General features: G+C 46.1%; 1 protein-coding gene across 2 annotated transcripts in view; it reads left to right on the forward strand.

Annotated features, from left to right (window-relative positions):
- The window catches only part of LOC310662767 (uncharacterized protein), a gene marked incomplete at its 3' end in the record, with an annotated part of 114484 nt that extends 90218 nt beyond the window's left edge, over positions 1 to 24266 (forward strand). For both annotated transcript variants that reach the window (XM_083409858.1, XM_083409857.1), the window contains exons 13-14: positions 21414 to 21704; positions 23459 to 24266. In XM_083409858.1, the coding sequence (XP_083265984.1) occupies positions 21414 to 21704; positions 23459 to 23492 (325 nt within the window). The remainder of the gene's footprint in view (positions 1 to 21413; positions 21705 to 23458) is intronic.
- Between the last annotated feature and the right edge of the window lie 1781 nt (positions 24267 to 26047).

A 26047-nucleotide genomic window follows, 5' to 3' on the forward strand; every position in this document is an offset into this window, starting at 1 on the left:
GTAACTTACGCATTCGAGGTGGCGGCCGACGCGCTGAGGGCCGTTGACTGCGAGTACGAGGCGCACATGCTCGTCTACATCACGGAACGTAAGTCTTTGGTGGATCCTGACCTTCGCAGCCCTGACAGCAGATCCTTCCATCCCTGGTTGCGCCAGCCCAGCACTGAGCTGCAGCCGCGAAGGAGGGAAGGAAAAACAACACAACCATGGGCTTGGAATGTTAGGAAGTACCTTTACTTTAGCGCCAGGCATTTAGCGCATAAGGAACAATTTGGTATGTTTCAACAGTCTGATTGCTATTGCTCAAAATATTACAAATATCTTCAGCGCCCTTAGGACACACAGACCAGCAAATAATCAGCCTTAAGCAGAAGGGCTCAAAGTCCTTAGGACTCGGGGTTGAAGTTGTTCTTTGTAGAAAGGAGACTCCTTTTTATTTCCTGCTTGAGCCCTGCAAATTTTTTTTAATCAGGCCTGTATGTTTAGAAAGTTTGCAGGCCATCCTGACCTCTCTGGAACAGAGGAAGGTCCCAAATGGGCCTCAGGGTCCATCTAGCTCAGGGTTGCTAATCTTGCCTGACTGCGGCTCTCCAGGCTTCCAGGCAGGAGTCTTTCGCAGCCCTACCTGGAGACACCAGGGATTGAACCTGGGACCTTCTGCATGCAAAGCAGGTGTTCTGCCACTGAGCAATGGCTCTTCCCTGGTCATCTAGCTGGAAGTGCTGCCCGCTGAATGTCCTGCAAATAGCTTCCTCTAGGAGGAATTTCCATGCTTTACGATGGTATAAGGAGGTTCCCTGGATTTTCTATTCAATTCTGCCACTACAGCACAGTCTCCAAATGGCTGTCTGCAGAACTTGCTGCATGCCCATTATTAGAGGATGACGTCAGGTGATTATTATAAATAAGGAACTGGGTTTCCACCCCACAATAAACTTTTGGTTAACCTTCCTTCAGATGAGCCCAATCCTGTACATGGAAAATAATTCAGGAGCTCAAGAAAGGTTTAATCAGAAAGAGCCCTTTAAGAGCAATGTATGTGCCTAAATAATTGACAAAAGACACAATTTTAGTGATGTTTTCTTCTCCATAAAAACCTATTCCAGGGTGGGGCGAACTGCCCATAGGGCCGGGGCGCACAGTGGGGCCTCCAGAGTCTGCCTGCCTCCTTCCACTCAGCTGCCCTCCAGCTTGGGGGGGGGGGGAGGCAGCAGGTGGACTGTTTTTTGGCAGCATGGAGTCTGCATGCCCAAGCCACCACATCTCTCCCAGACTCCACACTGGGGTCTGCAGCGCGCCCGAGCCACATGTCTCTCCCAAGAAATCTTATGTTGTAATTTTTGTTGTTCCACAAAAAGTCTTCCATATTACAGAGTTTTAAATAATACCTAAATAAGACCATAGGAATTTGACACTGTACTGGCATAGTTCCTGTTTCTGCTCCAATACTAGCTGCTGGAGTTGGGGGGGGGGGAATAAACCGAGTAGTCTTATTAGAAATTAATTTCTCCCCAATACGTTAACTGTGGGAGCACCTAACCATTATTTGTTCTCAGTGCAGGGACAATCATATTGCCGCCTTTGCTTCTGGTAAAACTAAGAATTGCTTGTGCAGATCTTGATGTCTTCAAGGCCTAAGTGCTGCTATATGGTGTGACCAAGTACTCCTCTCGGAGAACAAATCTCCAAATAATTGAAATGTCTCACTTGTTCAATTATTTGTTCATTTAAGAACCATTTATGCTTCACAGGCTGTGCCTCAAATACTACAGCTTTTGTCTTGAAACAATTTATATTCAAATCTTTGCTAGGACAAACAATCCCAAAGTTCTTTAGTAATCGCCTCATACCCACGTGTTTGTGCTCATAGCACCATATTGCCGGCATATAGCAGGATGGATACCTTATGGGATAAAACTGTAACAGGAAAAAATTCTGGTTGTTTTAGTTCTAGTTATTACATCATTTACATAAATGTTAAACAGCCGGGGTGCCAATAAGCACCCTTGTTCTACTCCATTTGTTGTTAGAACTAGAGCTGTCAAGTGTCAACTAACGATTCGCCCCTACTCTTTCTCTCATATACATTTCACAGTATGATATCCACTGGAATTCCAAAGGGCTAGTGTCACACAAACATCAATGGTTAAAGGAAAAAGTGCTTACCCAGCAAGAAATGCACTGGTGCCAATTAAATATAGCAAAAGACTGCTGGGGGGGGATAAACAGCTAGTTTTGACCTCTCCCTTACCTGTCCACAGGTTACAGTGCCATGTCCCTTGGTATACAGAGGAATGTACGAAAGAAAAATGTGTGGTAAGTCCCATTGCAATTCTACTTGCAGCTTATAGTGGAAGAGCATTGATTGGATGCTGTGAGAATCAGACCTTAGCTTGGGAGGGAGCTTCATCCAGGAACCAAGATGGGCAAATGTGTCACTGGAATGGACAGTGCTAAGGGATTTAGTGATAAGTATCACTTCCTCAATATGCCAGCAAGTTTGGAAAACTCAGCAGTGGCCAGAGGATTGGAGAAGATCAGTCTACATCCCAATCCCAAAGAAGGGCAGTGCCAAAGAATGCTCCAACTACCGCACAATTGCACTCATTTCACACGCTAGCAAGGTTATGCTTAAAATTCTTCAAGGAAGGCTCAAGCAGTATGTGGACCGAGAACTCCCAGAAGTGCAAGCTGGATTTAGAAGAGGCAGGGGAACCAGAGACCAAATTGCAAACATGCGCTGGATTATGGAGAAAGCTAGAGAGTTCCAGAAAGACATTACTTCTGCTTCATTGACTAAAAGCCTTTGACTGTGTCGACCACAGCAAACTATGGCAAGTTCTTAAAGAAATGGGAGTGCCTGATCACCTCATCTGTCTCCTGAGAAATCTCTATGTGGGACAAGAAGCTACAGTTAGAACTCGATATGGAACAACTGATTGGTTCAGAATTGGGAAAGGAGTACTGCAAGGCTGTATATTGTCCCCCTGCTTATTTTACTTATATGCAGAATTCATCATGCAAAAGGCTGGGCTGGATGAATCCCATGCCTGAATTAAGATTGCCGGAAGAAATATCAACAACCTCAGATATGCAGATGACACAACCTTGATGGCAGAAAGTGAGGAGGAATTAAAGAACCTTTTAATGAGGGTGAAAGAGGTGAGTGCAAAATATGGTTTGAAGCTCAACATCAAAAAAACAAAGATCATGGCCACTGGTCCCATCACCTCCTGGCAAATAGAAGGGGAAGAAATGGAGGCAGTGAGAGATTTTACTTTCTTGGGCTCCATGATCACTGCAGATGGTGACAGCAGCCACGAAATTAAAAAATCCCTGCTTCTTGGGAGAAAAGCAATGACAAACCTAGACAGCATCTTAAAAAGCAGAGACATCAGCTTGCCAACAAAGGTCCGTATAGTTAAAGCTATGGTTTTCCCAGTAGTGATGTATGGAAGTGAGAGCTGGACCATAAAGAAGGCTGATGCTTCTGGCTGATGCCGAAGAATTGATGCTTTTGAATTATGGTGCTGGAGGAGACTCTTCAGAGTCCCATGGACTGCAAGAAGATCAAACACATCCATTCTTAAGGAAATCAGCCCTGAGTGCTCACTGGAAGGACAGATTCCGAAGCTGAGACTCCAGTACTTTGGCCACCTCATGAGAAGAGAAGACTCCCTGGAAAAGACCCTGATGTTGGGAAAGATGGAGGGCACAAGGAGAAGGGGACGACAGAGGATGAGATGGTTGGACAGTGTTCTCGAAGCTACCAGCATGAGTTTGACCAAACTGCAGGAGGCAGTGGAAGACAGGAGTGCCTGGCGTGCTCTGGTCCATGGGGCCACGAAGAGTTGGACACGACTAAACGACTAAACAACAACAACATCACTTCCTAGGAAACGGGGTTACTAGGCGATGTTGGTGTACTAGTAAAGAGACACATGTAGTTCAGTGGTCCTCAGGAACCTGATGAATGGGGGAATGGGAGAAGCAGCCTTGGAGAAAGGCTTGTGTGTGAGTCCAGAGGGCAACTTCTCAGCCATTTCTATGACTTCAAGCTTCTGCTTATTATTATGGAGCATGGTTTGCATGCAGGGCTGGCCCCAGACATTTTGGTGCCTGAGGCAAATCAAATTGGTTCTCCCCCTGGAATTGTAGTTTGCTAAGGGTCTCTCTCTTTCTCTTTCTACACACACACGAAACACAGGGAAAACACTTGTCTCCTTTCTTTCCCTCTTGCCTTCCTTCTCAGCAGCCCAACCGGTGATAAGCAGTGGCAGGAGCAGCATCAGTGGCCAGGAAGACCCTTGCCCGGCTGTGGGTGGGGCAGTGCTGGGGCCAGGGGTCTGAGCCAGGCTGTGATGGAAAAGGTGACCTGAGAGCCACCAAAGATGCAGCAGCCATTGTGACTGAAGGAAGGAGCTGAGGAAAGAGAAAACCCTGGCTTAGCAGCATCCTTCCTAGATCAGCTTCTGCTCCTCCCATGGAGGAGGAAAAAGAAATGGGAAATCTCATGCAGTTAAGAGGGGTCTTTAACCAGAGGTGGCAATCTTTTTCCACAATGCATGTTATGTACACACATGCACACACTACCCCCCCCCTTTTCAAATTCAACACCTAAATGTATACAGAATCCAGATCTGTGGGTGGGGGGCTCTGGGAGATGGGCTGTCAAGCTAATGAGTCGCTTTGAAGCCTCTTATTAACTTGGTAGATAAGCAAGCCAAATTTTCTTTCTGCTAGAAAGACTGCTCCATTATTCTGCCAATATATTTCTAAAATCCATTATTTATATCTGCCCTGGGGCAAGAGGTTTTCCCTCTTTCGCCTTTAGAAAAACCTATAATCGAACCCTGAGTTGCCTGTTTGTCATTCCCCCCCCCATGAAGTGGCTTTTGCCTTCTACTGGTGGAAAGGAGGCTGCCTTACCTGAAAGAGGAGGCAGAGCTGGACCTGACAGCCAAAAACCGCCAGCTTAATAATAATAATAATAATAATAATAATAATAATAATACCCTAGCCCAGATGGAAGAGGGGGAGGCACAGCTGCTGCATCTTCCTTTCTCAGGAAGATGGAAAAGTATGGACAAGAGAGGCAGCTGACTGGTTTGAGTCCCTGCTGCAGATTCAGGCCACCAGCGCAGCTTCACCCCCACCAACCCCCTGCCACACACCTTCCTTTCAGGCCTCCATTTTGAAAATCACTCTAGTACAACTTTGCCTTCCTTGTTCCTTAGGGGTGTGGATGAAGTTGTAACACTTCCATTTTCAAAATAGAGACCTGCAAGGAAGGGCAGATGTGCAGTTGAGGAGGAGGTGGAAGTGGCAAGTTAGCAGTCGGTGGAGGAGGAGAGGCAGCAAGAGGGTCTGTGGAAGAGCTGGTCACAGAGGCAGTGGCCGGCAGATTTGACACCCCTCTTAGGAGGGTCCAGGTATGTTTCCCCTCCCCACAAGCTTTCCTCACCCTTTTCATGGGCAGCCTGGCTGTGTCTACATGCAGAACGTATAATAACGAAGTCAGCAGGGACACCTGCCTTGGATGAAACCTAGAGAGGAGTGCAAAATGTATCACGAAGACTGTGTATATTCTTGGCCAGTAAAAAACGGGTGGCAAATTACATCGTGCTTTCTTTTCAGTGTGGAATAAATTAACATATTTTCCAGGTTGCAAAGGAAAAGCAGATCTCAGCATGCTCAGAGGAATGCTCAGTGAAGGCAGTATACTAGGGATGGAAAAATTAAGCCCCAGCCTGTATCCTAATGAAGCTCTAATTCTCTCCCCACAACAATGCCTAATATAAAATAAATGTTTTTGCTACAGGTCACTGGAAGGAGTCGCTATCACTGGTGATGAAATAGTCTGCAAGGGAAGAAAAGAATTACTTGAAATTATTGAAAAGAACCTAGAATTCTTTTTACTTGAATTGTGCTATGGCTTTATTATCACACCGACAAAATACTGGGATTTGTGGAAAGCAGGAGAAAACTCCAAGCAGAAAATTCAAAAATTGCTGGATATTATCCAGGAAAGGGGGGAGGCAACTTGTTGCTGGTTCCTGGAACAAGTAGAAAGGGAACATCCAGGCTCCATTCAGATTCTGCTAGTTGCAGTCCATGGTGAGTTTGACTTAGAGTACTTTCTAAGCTTCAAGGACAGTTCAACTACCTTCCTCCTCCTTGCAACAGTCATGTCAGGTAAAGAATTGTCTTTTACAGGCTCGGGTAAAAAATTGGTCCAGGCGACAGGCCCCTCAGGGCTGAAGTCAGAATCCACCCTATTTGCGGAGGAAGGAAGAAGAAGCAAGATGGAAAACCCAGCAGTTTGTGGGGAAAGTGTTGTGTGTAAGCTGTGTCCCTGTGAGGTAAGTGGCTGAACAGATGGGCCCAGACTGGGGTGGGGGTGGGGCAGCTGCCTCCACCCAATCAAGTAAATGAATAAAAATACTTAACTAAAAGTAGAAATTGCAGAAAGATTTTGACAGATTTTTCTGAGCACTTGGGGTCAAAAAAAGTATTTTTTATTTTTATTTTTTCCAATTCAATGCTTTATTGAATTTCATAAATAACAAAAAAAATCCAAAAATGATCTTATGTAAGTAATCTTATGTAAATATACAGATAAAAATTGATTCAATCTTATACAATCTCTTTAGTTCAACATTCTTACTAAAGTGTAATAGACTTCCCATCAACTCCCAATGCATTTAACATTTCTAATATCGAGTGTACTTATAATTATTACCTTCATCAATTTATACTTTTTAATACATTCTTACAACGTATCGTACCAGTTTTCCTTATTTCTTTGTTATTATTTTACACAAGGGTCACTCAAATACAGCCATAGATATCACACCACTGTTACATTATTGTAAATATAGCTTCAACATATCCCATTTTTTAATAAATGATTGTTTTTAATTATCTCTCATCCGATTAGTCAGTTGTGCCATTTATGCGTATTCCAGTAATTTATTCTACCATTCCAAACTTGTTGGAACCCTTTCCCCTTTCCAGTTTATTGCAATTAAGATTTGGGCGGCTGCTGTTGCGTATAGCAGTTGTTGAGACATTTCATTCCAAATCTGCAAGACACAGTCAGACAGATTACTCCTGAGTGTCCCTGCTCAGGAACTGGAGCCAAACCAGCCACCTGGTTCTCTAGGGAGCTGGTAATGATTACGGCAAATGTGAGAGAGGGTGACTACAACGAACTTGGCAGAATGAGTCCGTCTGAACACAGACTAGAGCCTCTTTGAAGACCTATTCTGTGGCAGTGCATTCCCATTTCCTGGTATGAAGATGTTTTCTTATGTTAAATCACTGTGTACTTTAAGGGTGTGTGTGTTCCTTTCGCTGTATCTGTCACGTGATTGGCTGACTGTGGGTCACATGAGAGAGGCATTCCATTCTCTTCCAACTGTTATTCCAGTAACTGTCTTTTTCAACAATCTTTCTGCCTCTCTCTCTGCGTGTGAGGAGGGAGAATGGCTGCTGAGAGAGATCTCAGGATACTGAGACATTGTTAGGAAGATAAGAAGTTTTTCTGTATGCCACTACTGCCGCAAGGGTACTTATAGTAAAACACTGGAAGGTTACTGAATGGTTACTAAAGCTGGTAGAATATGCTGAATTAGACAGTCTCTCGGAAAAGATCAAAGATAAGTCAAAACAGGAGTTCATTTCAAACTGGGAACCTCTAAGGAGATATTTAAAGAACAATTGTTGCAACCAGAACTTGATGCAGCCTTTGAGTAATCTCTGTGAGAAAACAGATTTAATTTCATGAGTAATATATTGAGGCAATAGGTTTATTAGAGCAGAAAAACTGGGAAAGGACAGGAAGTCAAGCTTATGTATTAAATGTACTATAGGAGGACTTACATTCTTTTGTTGGATTTTTGTTTTGACAAAATTGACTAATGTAAAATAAGGAAGGTATGTCTTTGATGTACAGATGCAAGTATGAACAATAAAGCATATATAAAAAAAAGAGTGGATATTGTTACAGGATGGAGATTTATTGGACCTTGAAGGGTTTAATAACCACTGTGGGTGGCATGCATATTTAGGATACAAAAAGGTGAAAGTTCACAGGGGATTTACCAATCATATCATAAGAAAATCGATATACAGAGTATGGGCAAAATACAAAGAACTACTAGAACCAAAGACACCCTGGTGGATTTCACCCTTAGAAGTGATAATGGTAAAAAAGAAAAATATGGAACTAAATTGGGCTACATATAAGGATTTATTAAAAGAAAAAAAAGCTGGTATTAAAAGATTACAAGAAAATAAGGCATCATCTGACAGGGTGGATTCAGTATCACCAACTAAATGAAGTGTTCAAGGCAGATGAGAAAAGAGGCTTTACAAAGGAAATCTCATTACTAGATAAAGAGTTATTACAAAATAAGACCAAGGTAACTTCTAAAATTTATGAAACACTACTGGAGTGGGAGGTGAAGGACGAACAGGCAATGATTACATGGGCTATAGATATAGGTAAAACTACCTAATTATCATCATGGGAAAAATTATGGAAAGAGAGTTGGAAATTTATGGCTTGTGAAGCGATAAGGAAAAATTTAATAAAGATGTTTTACAGATGGTATTTAACACCAACCAAAATATGTAAAAGGGACACGGGTGGTGCTGTGGTCTAAACCACTGAGCCTAGGGCTTGCCGATTGGAAAGTCGGTGGTTCGAATCCCCACAACAGGGTGAGCTCCCGTTGCTTAGTCCCAGCTCCTGCCAACCTATCAGTTTGAAAGCACGTCAAGGTGCAAGTAAATAAATAGGTACCGCTCCGGTGGGTAGGTAAATGGTGTTTCCGTGTGCTGCTCTGGTTTCACTTAGTCATGCTGGCCACATGACCCAAAAAAACTGTCTGTGGACAAATGTTGGCTCCCTTGGCCAGTAAAGTGAGATGAGCGCCGCAACCACAGAGTCGTTCATGACTGGACTTAACTGTCAGGGGTCCGTTACCTTTTTAAAAATATGTAAAATGTATAAAACAAAATCAAATCAAAGTTGGAGGTGTAACAAATACATATGTGTCATACATATGTATTGGACATGATAAAATCAAAGGCTTCTGGGATATGGTGTATGAAGAGTTAAAGAAAATGTTTAAACAAAACTTTGTTAAGAAAACAGAAGCTTTTTTATTGGGGAAACTAGACACAGATATTGCCAGAGAAAATAATAAAATATTCAGTTACGCCACGGGAGTGGCAAGAACACTAATTGCCAAAAATTGGAAAAAAGAAATAATCCCAACAAAAAAAAGAATGGCAAGACAAATTATTTGATTATATTGAATTGGCCAGATTGACAGAGGTAATTAGGAGTCAAACCAACCCAAGCAAAAATTCCAAAAAGAATGAGCAAAATACAGAGAATATCTTAAAAAGCAGTGCCCTCAGATTAATACTTGGACTTGTTTTGATTAACTTCTGCAAAATAGTTTACAGTACTTAGGTTAAAAACAGAAAGAAAAAGGGGTAATAATGAATTAAAAAGGAGACAGTTTACCAAAAGCGATAAAAGAACCATGTTGAGGATGAAGTAAGTCAATTGGAAGAAAAGAAGAAATGTAATATGGTGTGGGTGGGTGGGTGGGTGTGTTTGTGGGTGTGTGGGTGTGGGTGTGACTATTTGTTTTGTGTAAGTTTTCGTATGTTATGTTTTATTTGTACTTTTTTGTTTTGTTTTGTTTTGTTGTTTCTATTTGTTGTTTGTTTGTCTTTTGATTATTATTTTCATGTTCAGTTTGACAAGTGTGTGCGTATGTTGTGAATAAACTCAATAAAAAAAATTGTTTTAAAAAAATGAAACAAGGAGAAAGATCCCTTAATGTTAATAGGGAGAAACCTGTGCAGGGGCTCTCTATAAGGAACAGGGGGAATACTGCTGAGGTGAAAGAAAAAACCTTTCATAAGAAACTGTCAGACCTGAGCGAGAACTGCTATGGCCAAAATGAACGTAGAACAAAGTAGCTATAAAAGAGTCGTAAGTCATCTGTATTTGTGGGTTTGACCTCAAGCAGTGCTCCTTGGTGTGGTCGTATGGGTGTTAGAAACAGACAGGAATGTCCTGCTTTCAGGCGGAAAAGGAGTCTGGTGCCCATATTAATGGTAAATTATTTTGTAACAGTATCTTCCAGAGACAATCAGACCAGAGGTGTTTTTGGACGCAGAAACAAGTCATGAAAGATACAGGTGAGCAATGTCTCTCTCAGATCTTGCAGAGCTTTCTCCTTTAAGGGAAAGTTGATTTTCTTTTTAGGTTTCAGAGAAGTGTTCCGCAGAACACATCTGGTATATGAAGGTCTCACAATCATCACATGTGGTGGTCCTCTCGAAAATGTTCCCAAACTACATCTGTGTCAGGGACTGGGCAGAGGAGGAATGGTGGAGACCGCCCCCCCCCCAACCTTCCACGGAGGAAGAAGAGAAGACAGTATAGATTTAGAACAGGGGTTTGAGGCAGGTCACAGCTCAGAGTCAGATGAGAGGGAAAGTTGGGAAATCATGGGAGAGCCAGAGCAACGCACAGCTAACATGTTATCAGTAGAAAGCATTCCAGACCCTCTATCTTCCAGAACCCAGCGAGCCTTTAAAGTAGGAGAGCAAAGACACCCCCCCAATACTGTCTTCCTCCTCCCTGGAAGGTTGGGGGGGTCGAGTTTAGAGTGGGGATTGCTTCCAATCAGGAAGATGCAGAGGGTGTCCGGCTGCTGTTCAATCCACTTCTCTTTCCATTTTTCCCTTTGTGGCATTCAGACTGTGCTTCACTGAGGCTGGATCCTTCCTTTGCTTTTATACGGATGTCATATTTGAGGTGAGAGGAGCTGTGACCATCACCTACCACTTTGATTCATGGTCTAAGCACCTGACCGAACAGAACATGAAGAATTGGGTTGTTGCTGGGCCTTTGATCAACATTGAAGCAGATCCAGCAGAGGCTGTGGCAGCTGTTCACTTCCCTCACTTCTTGTGTCTTGCAGGTATGGCAGGCAAAAAAGTTTGTAACAAAACAAATATTGCATGTAACAGGATGAGTGCAGTAATGAGCTTTGTCATCCAAACTCAAGGGAGGTCATGCACAGGCTGGCTGCAGAGGAGTGGTGGGAGGCACCAGTTGGGGAACCCCCAAGGGAACCTCCAGGGGAAGAAGGCTCAGAGCCAGGAGATTGCTGGTGGGAGAATGACGAGGGATCAGAGGGAGCAGCCTGGGAGGAGGTGGTGTTGGAGATTAGCGAGGGAACAGGGTTTAGTGAGCAGGAAGAGGCTGTGACTGAGAACAGTGCAGAATTGGGGGCAGAAGTGGAGACTGGAGAGGAAGGGGGCCAGGAGACAGATGTGAGGCAGGCCGCTGAGAAGCCAGGGAGTCTCCCCTCCTGCTGTGACCAGCTTTCTTCTCCATTCGTCTCCCAGAATCAGAAGTGGTATGAAGAAGGCAGAGCAAATACAGACATGGTGATGTAATCTAAGATTGCTTGGGAAGGAGCCTTAGGGAATTTCCTCTCTGGGCCAAATCTGCTCACTAGGCTTGGCATCCTGGGATGGCCTTGTTTCCTTGAATAAAGGGTTTATTTCACTGAAACAAGGTGTTTTATTGGTGACCTGTTCTTTTGTGCCTCTTTCCAGGTAAAGATGGTTCCCAAGTCCACCTTGCACATTTTATGGAAGGGAGGATGAGTCTAGAGAAACCAAACAGAGTGGGGTCGTATCATGTTGTGTTGGAAAACCCAAACTTCTCTTCCCATGGAGCCATTTCGGAAATACCATTGTTTAAGCTAATGAGAAAGGTCCACACTGTGGCACTGCTTTATCAAATGGTTCAGTTCCAGCCACCAAAATTCCACCTGTACCTCCTACCCAATGACTCTTCCGTGAGAAAGGTAACTGGGATTCTCCAACTCTGATTGGTATTCCAGATGGCCTCGATCATTTGCTTGATCATAAGAAGCCTGACAGAGTAGCTATGCAAAATAATGCATCAGAGTGTGTTATGGCTCATGAACTGTACCACCCTGTGTTGGCTTGAACTAATTTACGAAACTTCTCACTAACATCAATATGCCCCTAGAGAGATCAGTAGTTGCCCTTCACTGAGTTACTTTGACTTCCACCAGTAGTGATGTTTAAAAGTGACATTTCCAGTGCTAGGCAGCCTCTTTTCCAGAGGGCGAATGCCATGCCTGGTTCCATAGACAACAGCATTGTTGCTGAATTTGCTTAGGAATTGGCTTGGTATTTACTAGGAGCTTTCTCCAAGAACTCATGAGGGAAAATGTTGCTTTTGGTTTGCAAAGTTGGCACATGATAGATAAATTGCCTTCTCAGTTTCAAGTATTCCTAAGAATATTATGTTATGTTTTGATCAAAGTATAATGCTTTCTATGCTTTCCTGTGTTGCCTCCTCAAGAGAGTTAGCAGGGTGACCCAGGATAGCTGGTACCTCTGCTGTTTCATAGGTCAAGCTGGCCAATTATGCGGGAATGTTCAGGGATGCAGGAGAGGATATATTGTGAGATTATATCCTTATCCAACTTGTGCTAACAAGCTCCCAAAATATCAGCAGAGTAAGACATTCCCCTTTTAAGTTCGCAATGGTAACTTGTGCTCAGGTTCGCTAGAACCTCTATAACAATCACTCTGGTAATTTTCCCTTTGTTCCCTCTTAAAATACAAGACATGACACAGTCTTTCATAAAAGTATAAAGAGAATTTACTCACGTTCTGTTCACAATAGGACCCCAGAAGGCAGACAGGCTTAAAAAGGTAAAATACATTTAGAATCTATCTTATAGGAAGATGGTCCCTTTCTCCTCTCTTGGCTGGGAGCCAAGAGGGCATCTTTAGATGTTGCTTCTTCGAAGGAAGATGGCAGAGAGAGAGGCAAGAGAGAGATGGCTACCCCTGCCCTGTGGTTTTATCATTACCTGCACAGGTGAGGCCACACCCACCTCTGGTCACATGTGGAGGAAGTCTGTCCCAGGAAGTTTACCTGCTGGCTGGACAGACATCCCTCCCCATGTCTTAACATGTATACTCTAGGAATGTTGTAATTGACTGCTCCTGTGTTTTACATCCCACAAATTCAGGGGTCCAGAATAGAATTCCCCAGGTGGTCAGAAAATTGCCTGTCCATATTTTGGTCTCTACTACCAAAGTGGTTTAGTTTTCTTTATATTACTGATAGAGATCCTGTGTCCCTTTAAATTCTGTGGGACTACAAAGCCCATCATTCTTGACCTATACTGTCTGTGGCTGATAGGAATCCACAGGTTGCAGACTCTCCATCCCTACCTTACAAGCTGCAACAGAGCCAAGCAAGGGGTAGGGATCCAGTCTTCCAGAAGTTGGTTACCTTTTTTGCATATCTCAGAAGTGACCTTCTTTGCCTTTCCCAGGCGGTTGATGATAATGAACCACGTAGTCGTTCACAGAAAATAGAGAAGCCCCCCTGCACTCTGAGACCTCTGAGAATTGGCTGTCGCTTCTTTGTGGAGACAAATGGTGCCAAAATTTGCCCCAAGGTGAGGCACAAAGATGATGAAAAGCTTTGCTAGGGTACAGCCAAGGCTGTGAAGTATGAGAATGGAGGGGACTCCACCAGATCCCTCGTCACACCTTAATTTGACTCCCACATAAGGTTTAATGCAGGGGTCGGCAAACTAAGTTCCACGGGCTGGATCAGGCCCAATTGCCTTCAAGATCCGGCCCATGGTCTGTCCGTGGATCAGCGTGGGGATTCTGTTCGTTCGGGCTGCACCATCCCCCCCACAGTGCCATTCCATCCCCACCCTACTCTTATCACACATACCGTGGCACCACCTCCTCCCTCCTGGCTTCTCCCCACCCTGCCAAGAGAAGGAAGGGGGCTGGACTGAACTGGCTGACTGACATTTTAAGCAGCCCCTCTCCAGAGCCAGCCCTTTTGCACTTCTCATCTGCCCTCTGCTGACGGTTGCACTGGTGCTCCTGTGGGCCAGAGAGTGGCGTGGACAAGCTCACTCTGCCTACCCATGAGAAGCAGCAGTGGTGGTAGCCCCAGGAAAGGTAAGCTGGGGGTGGGGGGTGGGGAGGAGGGCTACTTGCCCTCCTCGCCTCTTCTTCCAGCTCCCCCCCCCCCCCAGTGTTGCTTTTCCAGCCCGCCACAAGGTCTGAGGGGCAGTGGAGCAGTCCGTGGCTAATTTTTCCCCCAACCCCTGTGTAATGGTTCTAGGGGTTGCTCGTGCGTAAGTTGCCTTTACTCCTGGCTAGGTTGCATGGTTGAACCCTTTCTGTCAGGACAGCCTCAAGTTCCGTGGCTGCCTCAGTCGCTGGCAGAATCCATCAGTGGGCGTTTCTTAAACCGCTTCCAGCATAGACGCTGTTTGACGCCCAGTCTCCTCCCCCATTGCCTGCGCGAAAGTTTTCTGCGCAAGGTGGGTATGGGCAATGGAGTACTAGTACCCTCTCCGCTGGTCTCCTGCAAAGAGTCCTGGAGCCACCTCTCCGATTCCTCCATCTCCTCCCCTTCTCCACTGGTGTTGCGCTGATTACCTTCCCCAGCAGATGGGCTATCCCTCCTCCTACTAGGACCTTCTCCACCGTCGTCCGGGAGCCTCCTCTCCGCCTCCCGCTCCGATGGCAGTTCCCTGACATCCACCTCCCCCCCAGGACCCCCTCCACCCCCGGCCTGACCTTCTGACATAACCTCGTCCTTATCCTCGACCGACGATGTGGGGAAGCCCCTGAAGGAGCTGTCGTCATCCTCCGAGGATTCAAAACCAGCTTCCCACCCGCCCCGATACCTTCCCGTGGGGTGAGTCTCCCAGCTTGCTTCTTCTTCCTCAGACACCTCCCCTCCCTCCTCTTCGGAGGCAGGAAAACCCACGAAGTCCTCTTCGTCGTCTGTAGTGCCAAACTCCTCCTCCCAGAATCTCACTAGCGGTTTTGGTTTCCTTGGATACAGGTTGTGGAATTCTTCCACTAGACACCCGTCCGTGACTGCCTCAGCAGGGACCCACGTGTTTTCTGACTCGGGTTCTCCTTCCCAAGCTACCAAGTACTCCACCTGGCGCCCTCCCCACCTTGAATCGAGTATTTCCGTAGCTTGGTTATGGTGTTCCCTCTCCTCTACCTGCGGGTGGGTGGTGACTCTTCCCCCTTGCTCTGGAAACTCCCGCCCCTCCCTGTACGGTGAGAGTAGGGACCTATGGAACACCGGATGTATCTTCATGCTGTTAGGCAGTTTGAGCTTGAGTGCCACCGGGTTCACCTGCTGTGTTACCTCAAATGGTCCCAGCCTCCTTGGTTGCAACTTCTTGCACCCTCCCTTTAGGGGTAACCCCTGGGTTGACAACCACACCCGGTCTCCCACCCGTATGGTCTCCCCCTCCCGACGGTGTTTGTCGGCTTGTCTCTTGTAAACCTCCTTGGCCCGCTCCAAGTTCCACCTGAGTTGCTGGTGCAAGGCCTCCATTTCTTCCACAAACTGCTCTGCCGCAGGTACACTCCATCCTTCCTCCCCCCTCCCCAGGAAGGCCCTGGGGTGACACCCATAATTGGCCATGAAGGGGCTCATTCCCGTGGATACATGTTCAGCGTTGTTGTACGCAAACTCAGCCAGCGCTAACTTCTATACCCAATCGTTCTGTCTCTCGCTGAAGTAGCAGCGTAGGTATTGCTGGAGTATCCCGTTTGCTCTTTCTGCTTGCCCATCGGTTTCCGGGTGTTGCGCCGTCGAGAACCCCACCTCGACCTGCAGCAAGCTCATGAGCTTCCTCCAGAACCGGGAAGTAAATTGTTTCCCGCGATCTGAGATGACTCTCGAGGGAACTCCATGCAGTCTGAAGATGTGCTCCACAAACAACCTGGCTGTTTCCTCTGACGTCACCGCATGTGAGCAAGCGATGAAATGGCACATCTTTGTCAGTAGATCGACTACTACCATGACTGCTGTTTTCCCCCTCGACTTGGGCAAATCTGTCATAAAATCAATGGACACCACCTCCCAGGGTCTTCCCGGCGTGGGTAAGGGTTCCAGTAACCCTGCAGGAGCCGCCCTCTCCCCCTTGGCCCTTTGGCAGTGGTCGCACCCCCGTACATATTCTCGCACATCTTCCCTTACCCTTGGCCACCAGAATTGCCTGGTGACAAGTAGCATAGTTTTGTGTTGCCCGAAGTGGCCCGCCGTGGGGTTGTCGTGGAGTTGTTTGAGTACCCTTCCCCTCAGGGTCCCCCCTGGTACATACAGCGCCCCCTTGTAGTACAACAGCCCTTCCTTTTCCTCAAACCCTCCCTGGCTTTCCCTTCCGTCTCGGAGTTCTCTGATCTTAGTTTGAGCGAACTCGTCATTTCTAGTAAGCTCCCCCAGTTCTCGTTTCCCAACCAACGCTCCCCCCCACACCCATCGGTCCTCGGGGATCACGTGTCGTATCTCCAGCGGTCCCTCTCCTTCCATGTACTCCGGCTTCCGGGAGAGCGCATCTGCTCTCACGTTTTCTTCTCCCGGAACGTATCGGATCTCAAAGGAAAACTTGGAGAACTTCTGTGCCCATCAAATCTGTCTCTGGTTGAGCACTCGCGTGGTCCTCCAGTATTCTAGGTTCTTGTGATCAGTGCAAACCTGAATCTTGTGTTGCGCCCCTATTAACAGATGTCTCCATCGGCGAAACGCCGCATAGATCGCAAGCAGTTCACGGTCATACACGGTATAGTTCTGCTCCGACTTGCTCAGCTTCCTCGAGAAAAAGGCACACGGTCTCCAGTCCCCTTTGGCTCCCGCCTGCAAAAGAAGTACCGCCCCAATGGCTCGGTCGGACGCGTCGGTTTCCAACCTCATGGGCTTCTTCAGATCAACATGTAGGAGCTGCTCCTCCGAGGCGAATGCCTTCTTCAGTCTTTCGAAGGATTGCTGGGCACTTTCTGTCCAGGCGAACTTCTTCTTGCTGCTGAGACAATCTGTGATGGGTGCTGTCAAGTGGGCGAAGTTCTTGATGAACTTCCTGTAGAAGTTGCTGAACCCTAGGAACCTCTGCACGTCCTTCCGGGTCTTGGGTGCCTTCCACTCCAACACCGCCTGCACCTTGCTCGGGTCCATAGCTAGGCCCTTGTCCGACAACCTGTACCCCAGAAATTCGACTTCTCTGGCGTGGAATTGGCATTTTTCCAGCTTGACCCACAGCTGGTGCTTATGCAGTCTTTTTAGCACTTCCCTGATGTCTCTGACATGTTGCTCCTCATTGTCCGAATAGATTAAGATGTCGTCCAAAAAGGCCACGCAGTTCTTGTACAGCAGGGGGCCCAACACGTGGTGCATGAAAGCTTGAAAGCAGGCGGAGCCTGATTGTAATCCAAATGGCATGACTAAGTACTCAAACGCCCCCAGGGGGGTGAACATGGTGGTTTTCCATTCGTCCCCCTCCCATATTCTAATCAGATTGTACGCTCCCCTGAGATCCAGCTTAGTAAAATTTTCCCCCCGCATCACCTGTGTTAAAATGTCATCAATCCTTGGCATTGGGAAGGTCACTGGTTCTGAAACCATGTTCAACGCCCTATAGTCTACGACCAATCTGGGCTGATTAGTCTCCTTTTTGTCCACAAAGAACACCGGGCTGCCCCCCACCGCCTTTGATTCCCTTATGAACCCTCTCTTCAGATTCTTGTTGATAAACTGCCGCAACTCCTGCATCTCCCTGTCAGACATGGCATACAGCTTACCCATTGGTAGTTGAGCCCCTGGGAGCAAGTTGATTTGGCAGTCAAAGGGCCGATGAGGGGGTAGTTTGTCTGCCTCTTTCTCGCTGAAGACTTCCCTTAGGTCAGCATATTGTGTTGGCACCTCCCCTTTCGTTCCCACTGCCAGCCCAGCCACCCTGGCCACAGTCATTCTTGGGGTTCCCCCCCCCCAGACAGTGCTCCAAACAGTAAGTTGACCCAAAGGTGACTGACTGCTGATGCCATGACACTACTGGGTCATGCAGTGCCAGCCAGCTCATTCCCAATATTATTGGAGGTCCTGCCAGTGTGGCCACATGAAAGGCGATGGTCTCAGTGTGCCTGGAAACCCTCATTCGCATTGGTGGGGTCTGGTGTGTCACTTCCCCTCCCAGAAGTTCCCTGCCATCTATGGTGGTCACTTGCAAGGGAAAATCCAAAGGTAGTAGGTGGAGTTGGTGCTCCAGGGCAAAGTCCCTGCTGAAGAAATTACAGGAGCTGCCTGAATCCAGCAACCCCTCAACCTTGACTGCGTGCCCATTTGGGAGTTCTAGCACCACTTCTACAGCTATAGCTGCTCTGGGGCGCTCAGGCTGGGGCGCTTTTATTGGTTGCTGGCCTGGCCGCTGCCCCTCTTGATTGGCAGCCAGGCATTTTCGTTTCCCTGCGCCTGTTCTTGCTCCTCCTTCTCCTCCCCACTGGCAGCAGCCCCCACCATCCCTTGCCAAGCCTTCTTTTGAGGGCAGACCCTGGCAAAGTGTCCTGGCCGTTGGCAGAGAAAACATTTCTTGGTCGTCTTCCAATCCTTTCCCTCCCTTTTGTGACCTTCACTGGACTTTGAAACCCCGCTGGCGCGAGCACCATCCGCCTCCATTGGTTCAGGAGCCTGAGAAAGCTGCCTTAGTATTTCAGGAATGCTGTAGTCAAGGCAACGTTCCCCTTTTCCCTCGCACTTCTCCTGAGCGCGCGCTTCCTGTCGTACTCCAATCACAAGCACAGCCTTGGTCAGCTGATCCATGGACTGCGGGCGGGGCGCCCTGGACAGTTCGTCCTTCACAGCAGGAGAAAAACCCTCCTCGAATAGCATTTGCACTGGTTCCGAGTCCAAACTCCACCCGAGCCGGTGGATCAACATGGCAAAACATGACCAGTATTCTCTAACTGATTGGTTCCCCTGCTTGCACCCCATCAGCTCCCGCCGAGTCACACTTTGTGCCACTTCACTTGAATACATCGCATCCATGGCCTGGAAGAATTTCTTAAGGTCCTTCAGGACCGTATTCTGCGTTGCCATGAGGGGCCTAATCCATTCACGTGCCCCTCCCTGGAGATGCCCCACCACATATGCCACCCGTTCTCCATTGTCCGCAAAGTCATTATGCTGCAGTTCCAAGGCATACTCTATTTTCGTTCGGAACGCATTATAGTCTTGGGGGTCCCCCCCAAACTTCTGTACCAACCCCGGTACTTTCCTTGCGATGGGGGTGGGTCTGACCTGTGCATCCAGAGCCCGCCTTTCATCCAGCCGCGCCGTTAGGAGAGCCACATGCTGTTCCAAGTCTCGGTTTCTCTCAACCAGACTTTCCCCTCCAGCTGCTTGCTCCTCCTAACCTCCGGATCCCCTGGTAAGGCTCATGTTGTCGCTCCTCCGAAGCTGTGCACAAGCAACGTAAGGGACTGACGGATTGCTGTAATGGTTCTAGGGGTTGCTCGTGCGTAAGTTGCCTTTACTCCTGGCTAGGTTGCATGGTTGAACCCTTTCTGTCAGGACAGCCTCAAGCTCCGTGGCTGCCTCAGTCGCTGGCAGAATCCGTCAGTGGGCGTTCCTTAAACCGCTTCCAGCATAGAAGCTGTTTGACGCCCAGTCTCCTCCCCCGTTGCCTGCATGAAAGTTTTCTGCGCAAGGTGGGTGTGGGCAACGGAGTACTAGTACCCTCTCCGCTGGTCTCCTGCGAAGAGTCCTGGAGCCACCTCTCTGATTCCTCCATCTCCTCCCCTTCTCCACTGGTGTTGCGCTGATTACCTTCCCCAGCGGATGGGCTATCCCTCCTCCTACTAGGACCTTCTCCACCATCGTCTGGGAGCCTCCTCTCCGCCTCCCGCTCCGATGGCAGTTCCCTGACACCCTGGTTTAATGCTTCCCCACAGGAAGTGAAGTTTCAATACCTGGATGCTGACAAGCTGCAGCAATATGTGGAACTGTCTGCTGAGCAAATGCAAGACACGTTCAACTTCCGTGTGATGGACAAGCGCAAGAATAAACTCATCTGGGAGGCCCATGTGACACAAAGTGAGTTGGAATGGAGGAAGATCAGAAGGTTGGACCATAATTTGGGAGGCAGGGTGATAAAGGACATGCCAATCACATTCCCTCTTTGACTGCCTCTTTCCTGTTCTGTTTCAGAAGAGTTAAAGTCCCCTGAGATGACTTCTCCTCTTCTACATGCAGCACAAGGTCAGCAGGTTTTAATTATTTCCTCATACTTAAATCTCACCTTCCTCCCAATGGGAGCACAGAAACATCCGGCAGCAGGCAGGGTCAGACAGAGATCCCTGAATGGGCGCGTGATTTCTCCTGGTATGTGTTACAGCCTAGGCTTCTCAGTTTTCAACTTAGCGTCAGTTGTTAAAATATTGTTTTTAATAGGTTTAATTGGTTTTCTAACTGCATGTTAATGTGTGTTCTTGTTGCTTTGTTTTTCCTTGTGAGCCAGCTAGAGAACTTTTGTTATGAAGTGGCAATATAAGTGTAACACAGTAAGGTTTATTGCACAGAGTCCTTAAAAGTGGCTTTCTTCCCAGGGTAGAGGCCTTGTGGGTAAAGTTTTCATGGATTTAAAAGCCGGCATAATGGCCACTCTCTTCCCACAGAAGAAAGGAAGGATCATGGGAGACCCCCATGGCAGGCAGGGTGGAACAGGGATCACTGTGTGTCTGGTTTGGGCCCTGTAAAAATTGTGCACGTGGGGCTTATGCCCCCTGGCACCCCACACTGCTATAATGTAGAATGGAAGGTGAGAAGTGGGGGCTAGAAAATTTTGATGTTGCACAATGCGCTGCTATAATTTGAGACCCGAAAGCGTGGCACAGGTTCATGTCCCATAATTATCATTTTCCCATAATCCCTCCTTGTTTCCTACCTATCCACTAAATTTCTCTTTTCCAGGTGCTTCTTCCTGCACTCGGTCTCATGCTGCATCAAGTGGCACTGACTCAGGACATGGTGTGGAAAGCAAGTAGGGCTTGACATTCCCTTTCCTCACACAAAGCTAGTCCTGCTATTAGGGACAATACAGCAGCTGCCATAGGCAGACAGCAGATGTTGGGGGGGGGGCGTGCTGCTTAGACATTGGCTGCACTGCTGTTGCTGGAGGAGCAGGAATATGCAAATGTGTAAAGTCAACAGAAGCTAAATTGGGTATCTCTCTACGAATCAGTTGCATGCAAGGCTCCCCTCAGAGCAGGAGGAGGTTTAGCTCCAATCCCAGCATTGTGGTGCTCGGACCTCCGATCGCTGATCAAAGATGGCTCTCTAAACTTCAAAGCAACTTCAGGCCACCCCTCTTTCCCCTCCCTCAGTGCCAGTCACAGTCATGGAAGGGGACAGCACCTCCTGATGATGTAGTTCCTTCCCATATCCCTTTGCTGAGCTTCTCTTGTTTTGTGTCTGCTTTTCCCTGCTGTTGGAGGCGCCAGTGCAGAGTGAAGGTGAGGACCATCAGAGAACGTCTGGTGTCCGTCCTGGAGAATCTGGATGAGGATGAACTCAAGAGGTTCAAGCTCAGTCTCAGTGATTCCCCCATCAGGGGTGGCTATGACAACATCCCTCGAGGGAGGCTAATGAAGGCGGATGTCATGGACCTGAGCTTGCTGCTGCTGGGTTACTACATGGAAGATGCTGTGCAGGTGGCGGCTGATGTGCTCAGAGCCATCAACTGCAGGCCTGAGGCAGAGAGGCTCATCTCCCTCTCTGAGACTGAGTAAGAAAGAAGGAATTCCAGCTCACAAAACTTGCTAGGATGGAAGGCAAATGGAGTGCCACCTGCCAGCCCCCCCTTCCCCCCCCAATGCAGAGTGGTGGATTCATAATCTCTTCATGGGGGCAGTGGGGATGAGAGGATAAAAACCACACGTCAGGGATAACCAACCTGGTGCCCTTGAGTAGTTGGCTTATCTTTTTTATTTAACAGAATGTGTGTATTGCTCAGTTATAAGAAAAAAATCTCTAAGCTATTTGTATAAAACAAAAAATATTATTTTTAAATAAAAGTCAGAAGTTTAAAATTAGTTGAGGTTTAAAAAATTCAAAATGGTAATAATATCAGCAGCTAAAATATATTTTTTAAAATAAAATCACCTATTAAAATACGTGTCAGCGTTACGTATCTGGGTAGGCTTGCCTAAACAAATATTTTTTTTTAGCAGGCACTGAGCATCGTACAAAGAAGACAGCTGTCAATGGGCAAGCAGTTCCAGAGTGTAGGTGCTGCCTTGCTAGAATAAGGATTCCCTAGAGGTGTTGGACTGCTGCTCCCATCAGTCCCAGCCAGCACTCCTAAAGATCAGGCATGATGGGAGTTGTAGTCCTGCAGTTTATTTAGGGCACTGTGTTGGCTACCGCTGCTGTACATACAAAAGCTGTTTGCTCTGGGGCAATGTTGTTGGAGATAGGAAGACATGGATCTAGTTGTGCATCCACACCACATTTTTAATGCACGTTTAGAGCATGTGGCTTCCCCCAAAGCATCCTGGGAACTGTAGTTTAGCCCTTCACAGGGCTGAAATACACCATGCTCTAAATAAAATACTGTTCCCAGGATTCTTTGGAGGAATTCATGCATTTAATGGTGTCAATCAGCCCTTCGTCTTGTGTCCCTCAGATTTGAGGCTTACGGAAGAGCACTTCCCATGGTCATGCAAGATGGGAGTTGTAGTCCAGCATCTTCTGGAGGGCACCATATTGACTACCCCTGATTCACATGGTCTCATGTTCCCCAGTTTGGGGAGTTTTGCTACAACATGACTGGGGGACAGCTTGCTCTGCCTGGGAACAGGTACATCAGTGAAACTTCTCGCAAATTTAGGGATGTGTTTCTCACTTTAGGTAAAACTTGCCCTTTCTAACTTCCTGAACCCCTTGCCTGCACCCACCGTAATACTTTAGGATTACCTGCATAGGCCACCACTTGGAACATTCTAGAGCTGTACAAAAAATTAGGCTTCCAGGTGGAAAAATCAAAATTAGAAACAGAATTGTTAGAACCCAAGGTTAAGAATTTGTCAAGAATGTACAACCTGCTGCTGAAATGGAATACTCAAGATGAAACGGTGAAATCTGCTATGATTAAATGGGCACGAGATGTTGGGCATAACATTATGATGGCTGACTGGGAACAGTTATGGACCACAGGTATGAAGTTTACAGCATGCAATGCCTTAAAGGAGAATTTAATGAAAATGATTTACAGGTGGTACATAACACCAGTCAAGCTGGCAAAAATTTATCATTTGCCTGATAATAAATGTTGGAAATGTAATGAGACGGAAGGTACTTGCTTTCACCTTTGGTGGACGTGCCCAAGGATTAAGACCTTCTGGGAAATGATGTATAACGAAATGAAAAAGGTGTCCCACACTTTAGAAATTTGGGGGCTTCTTTTCCCTTCATTTCCTGACAGTATTTAATAGCTTCACACATGTACTCAATGATCCCTTTTTTCCTTCCTCCAGGTAGTAGTTCATGCCAAAACCTGTGCCTTATAAGATAGTAAGAGCTTGCTGGATCAGACCAGCATCCTGTTCTCACCTCTGCCAGCCAGATGGCTGTGGGAAACCTGCAAGTGGAAGAACTCGCTCCCTTTCTGTGGCTTCCAGCAACTGGTATTCAGAAGCATTTCTACCTCTGACTGAGGAGGGAGAGCGCAGCCATCATGGCAAGGAGCCGTGTCTTCCATGAAGTTGTCCAGTAACTTTTTTGAAACCACCCTTGTTGGTGACTAGCACTGTCTCCTGTGGAAGTGAGTTCCATGGTCTAACTCTGCGCTGTGTGAAGGACTTCTATCTGTCTGCGTCTTCCAACATCCAGCCTCATTGGATGCTCACTGGTTCTAGCGTACCAAGAAAGGGATAAAAACATTTCTCTGTCCACTTTGCTCACACCCTGAATAATGTTATAAACCTCTATCATGTCCTCTCTTACCTTTTCTCTAAACAGTCTCAAGCCCTGCAGCCTCTCTCATATGGGAGTTGCTGCATCCCCTCAATCATTTTGCTTGCCCTTTTCTGAACATTTTCCAACTCTACAATGTCCTTTTTGCGGTTTGGAACCAGAACTTTCACAGCATTCCAAATGTGGTTGGCCATGGATTTGCAAAATGGTATGATATTCACAGTTTTAAGTTCAGCTCCTTTCCTAATGATCCCCAGCATGGAATTGGACTTTTTCACAGCTGCCACACACTAGATCCACCTCTTCATCATGCTACCCACTGTGAATTTTAGCCCATTGAGCTCTTAAGAATTCTCCCACAAAATCCCTAGCCTTTTCCTTTTTTTTTTTTTTTAATAATTTTTATTAATTTACAACAAGACAAAACAAGACAAAACAAAACAACACATATATTATTTTCCTGTTTCACATTCTCATTTCCAAGTCTTTAGTTTTCGACTTCCTTCAGCTGTTCCGTAAATCTTTCATAGTCACTGTTAGTTTCCGCATTTCCTTTTTTCCCATTGTCATTGGTTATATCTTTTCTCTATCATTCCTTTTAACAATGTCTCTCGCGTATATCACAGTGCTCTTTTAAAACCTTCTAGCGTTATTTGACCATCACTTAATTTTTCCAGATAATTAACGAATTTCCCCCAGTTTTCTGTAAACTTTTGGTCTCTTATGTGTCTAATTTTTCCAGTCATCTTATCCAATTCTGCGTACTCTAGCAACTTAAACCTCCACTCTTCTATTGTCGGTATTTCCTGTTGTTTCCATTTTTGTGCCAGTAACATCCTCGCTGCCGTCACTGCATATTGGAGAAACTTACTATCTTTTCTCTTAATCTCCTTTCCTATAATACCTAACAGAAAGACTTCTGGCTTCTTTGTAAAAGTATATTTCAAAATCCTCTTCAACTCATTATATATCAACTCCCAGAAGTCTTTCACTTTCTTACATTCCCACCACATGTGATAAAATGATCCTTCTTTTTCATTACATTTCCAACACTTATTACATGTTTTATACATTTTGGCCAATTTTACCGGTGTAATGTACCATCTATAAAACATTTTCATCACATTCTCTTTCAATGCCATACATGCTGTAAATTTTAAGTTCTCCTTCCATAACTTTTCCCAGTCTTCCAACTGTATATTATACCCAAAATCCCTGGCCCAGTGTATCATTACCGATTTTACCTCTTCATCTTTCAAGTTCCATTCTAACAACAATTTGTACATTTTCCACAAATTTTTAGCTTCCTTATCTACTATCTCAGATTGGAAAGTTGACTCTTTCTCAGCATATCCCCACTCTTTCAGATCTTTCCTAAACATTTCGTTGACCTGATAGTAATGCAACCAATCATAAACATGCTTTTTAACCTGTTCGTATGGTTTCACTTTCCATTTCCCTCCTTCCTTCTCCAATAATTGACCATACGTGGCCCAATCACTTCTCATATTGATTTTCCTTACACTCATAACTTCTAGAGGTGATAACCAGTGTGGTATCTTAGGTTCTAATAGGTTTTTGTACCTATCCCAGACTTCAATTAATGGACCTCGGAAGATGTGGTCTCCAAAACCTTTGTGTACCTTCTTTTTCTCTTTCCATAAATATGCGTGCCAGCCAAATCTATTATCATATCCTTCCAGGTCTAACAGTTCTTTGTTCTCTAATTTTATCCAATCTCTCAACCAGCAAAGGCATGATGCTTCATAGTATAACTTCAAATCCGGCAGGGCAAAGCCTCCTCTTTCTCTAGTATCCGTTAAAAGTTTAAATTGTATTCTCGGCTTTTTGCCCTGCCATATATATCTTGAAATCGCTCTTTGCCATTCTTTAAATAGGTTACCCCCCTTAATTATAGGGATAGTCTGGAACAAAAATAACATTCTTGGCAGCACATTCATCTTGATTGTAGATATTCTTCCCCAAAATGAGAACTTCATCCTTCCCCACACTTCCAGGTCCTTCTTTATTGCATTCCACACCGGTATATAATTATTTTGAAATAAATCAATATTTTTCGGAGTTAACCATACTCCCAGATATTTCACCTTCTTCACCGCTTCTATTTCAATTTGCTGTTGCATTGTTCCAATT

This window comes from Podarcis tiliguerta, assembly GCF_965153285.1.
Source record: "Podarcis tiliguerta genome assembly, chromosome: 13".
NCBI lineage: Eukaryota > Metazoa > Chordata > Lepidosauria > Squamata > Lacertidae > Podarcis > Podarcis tiliguerta.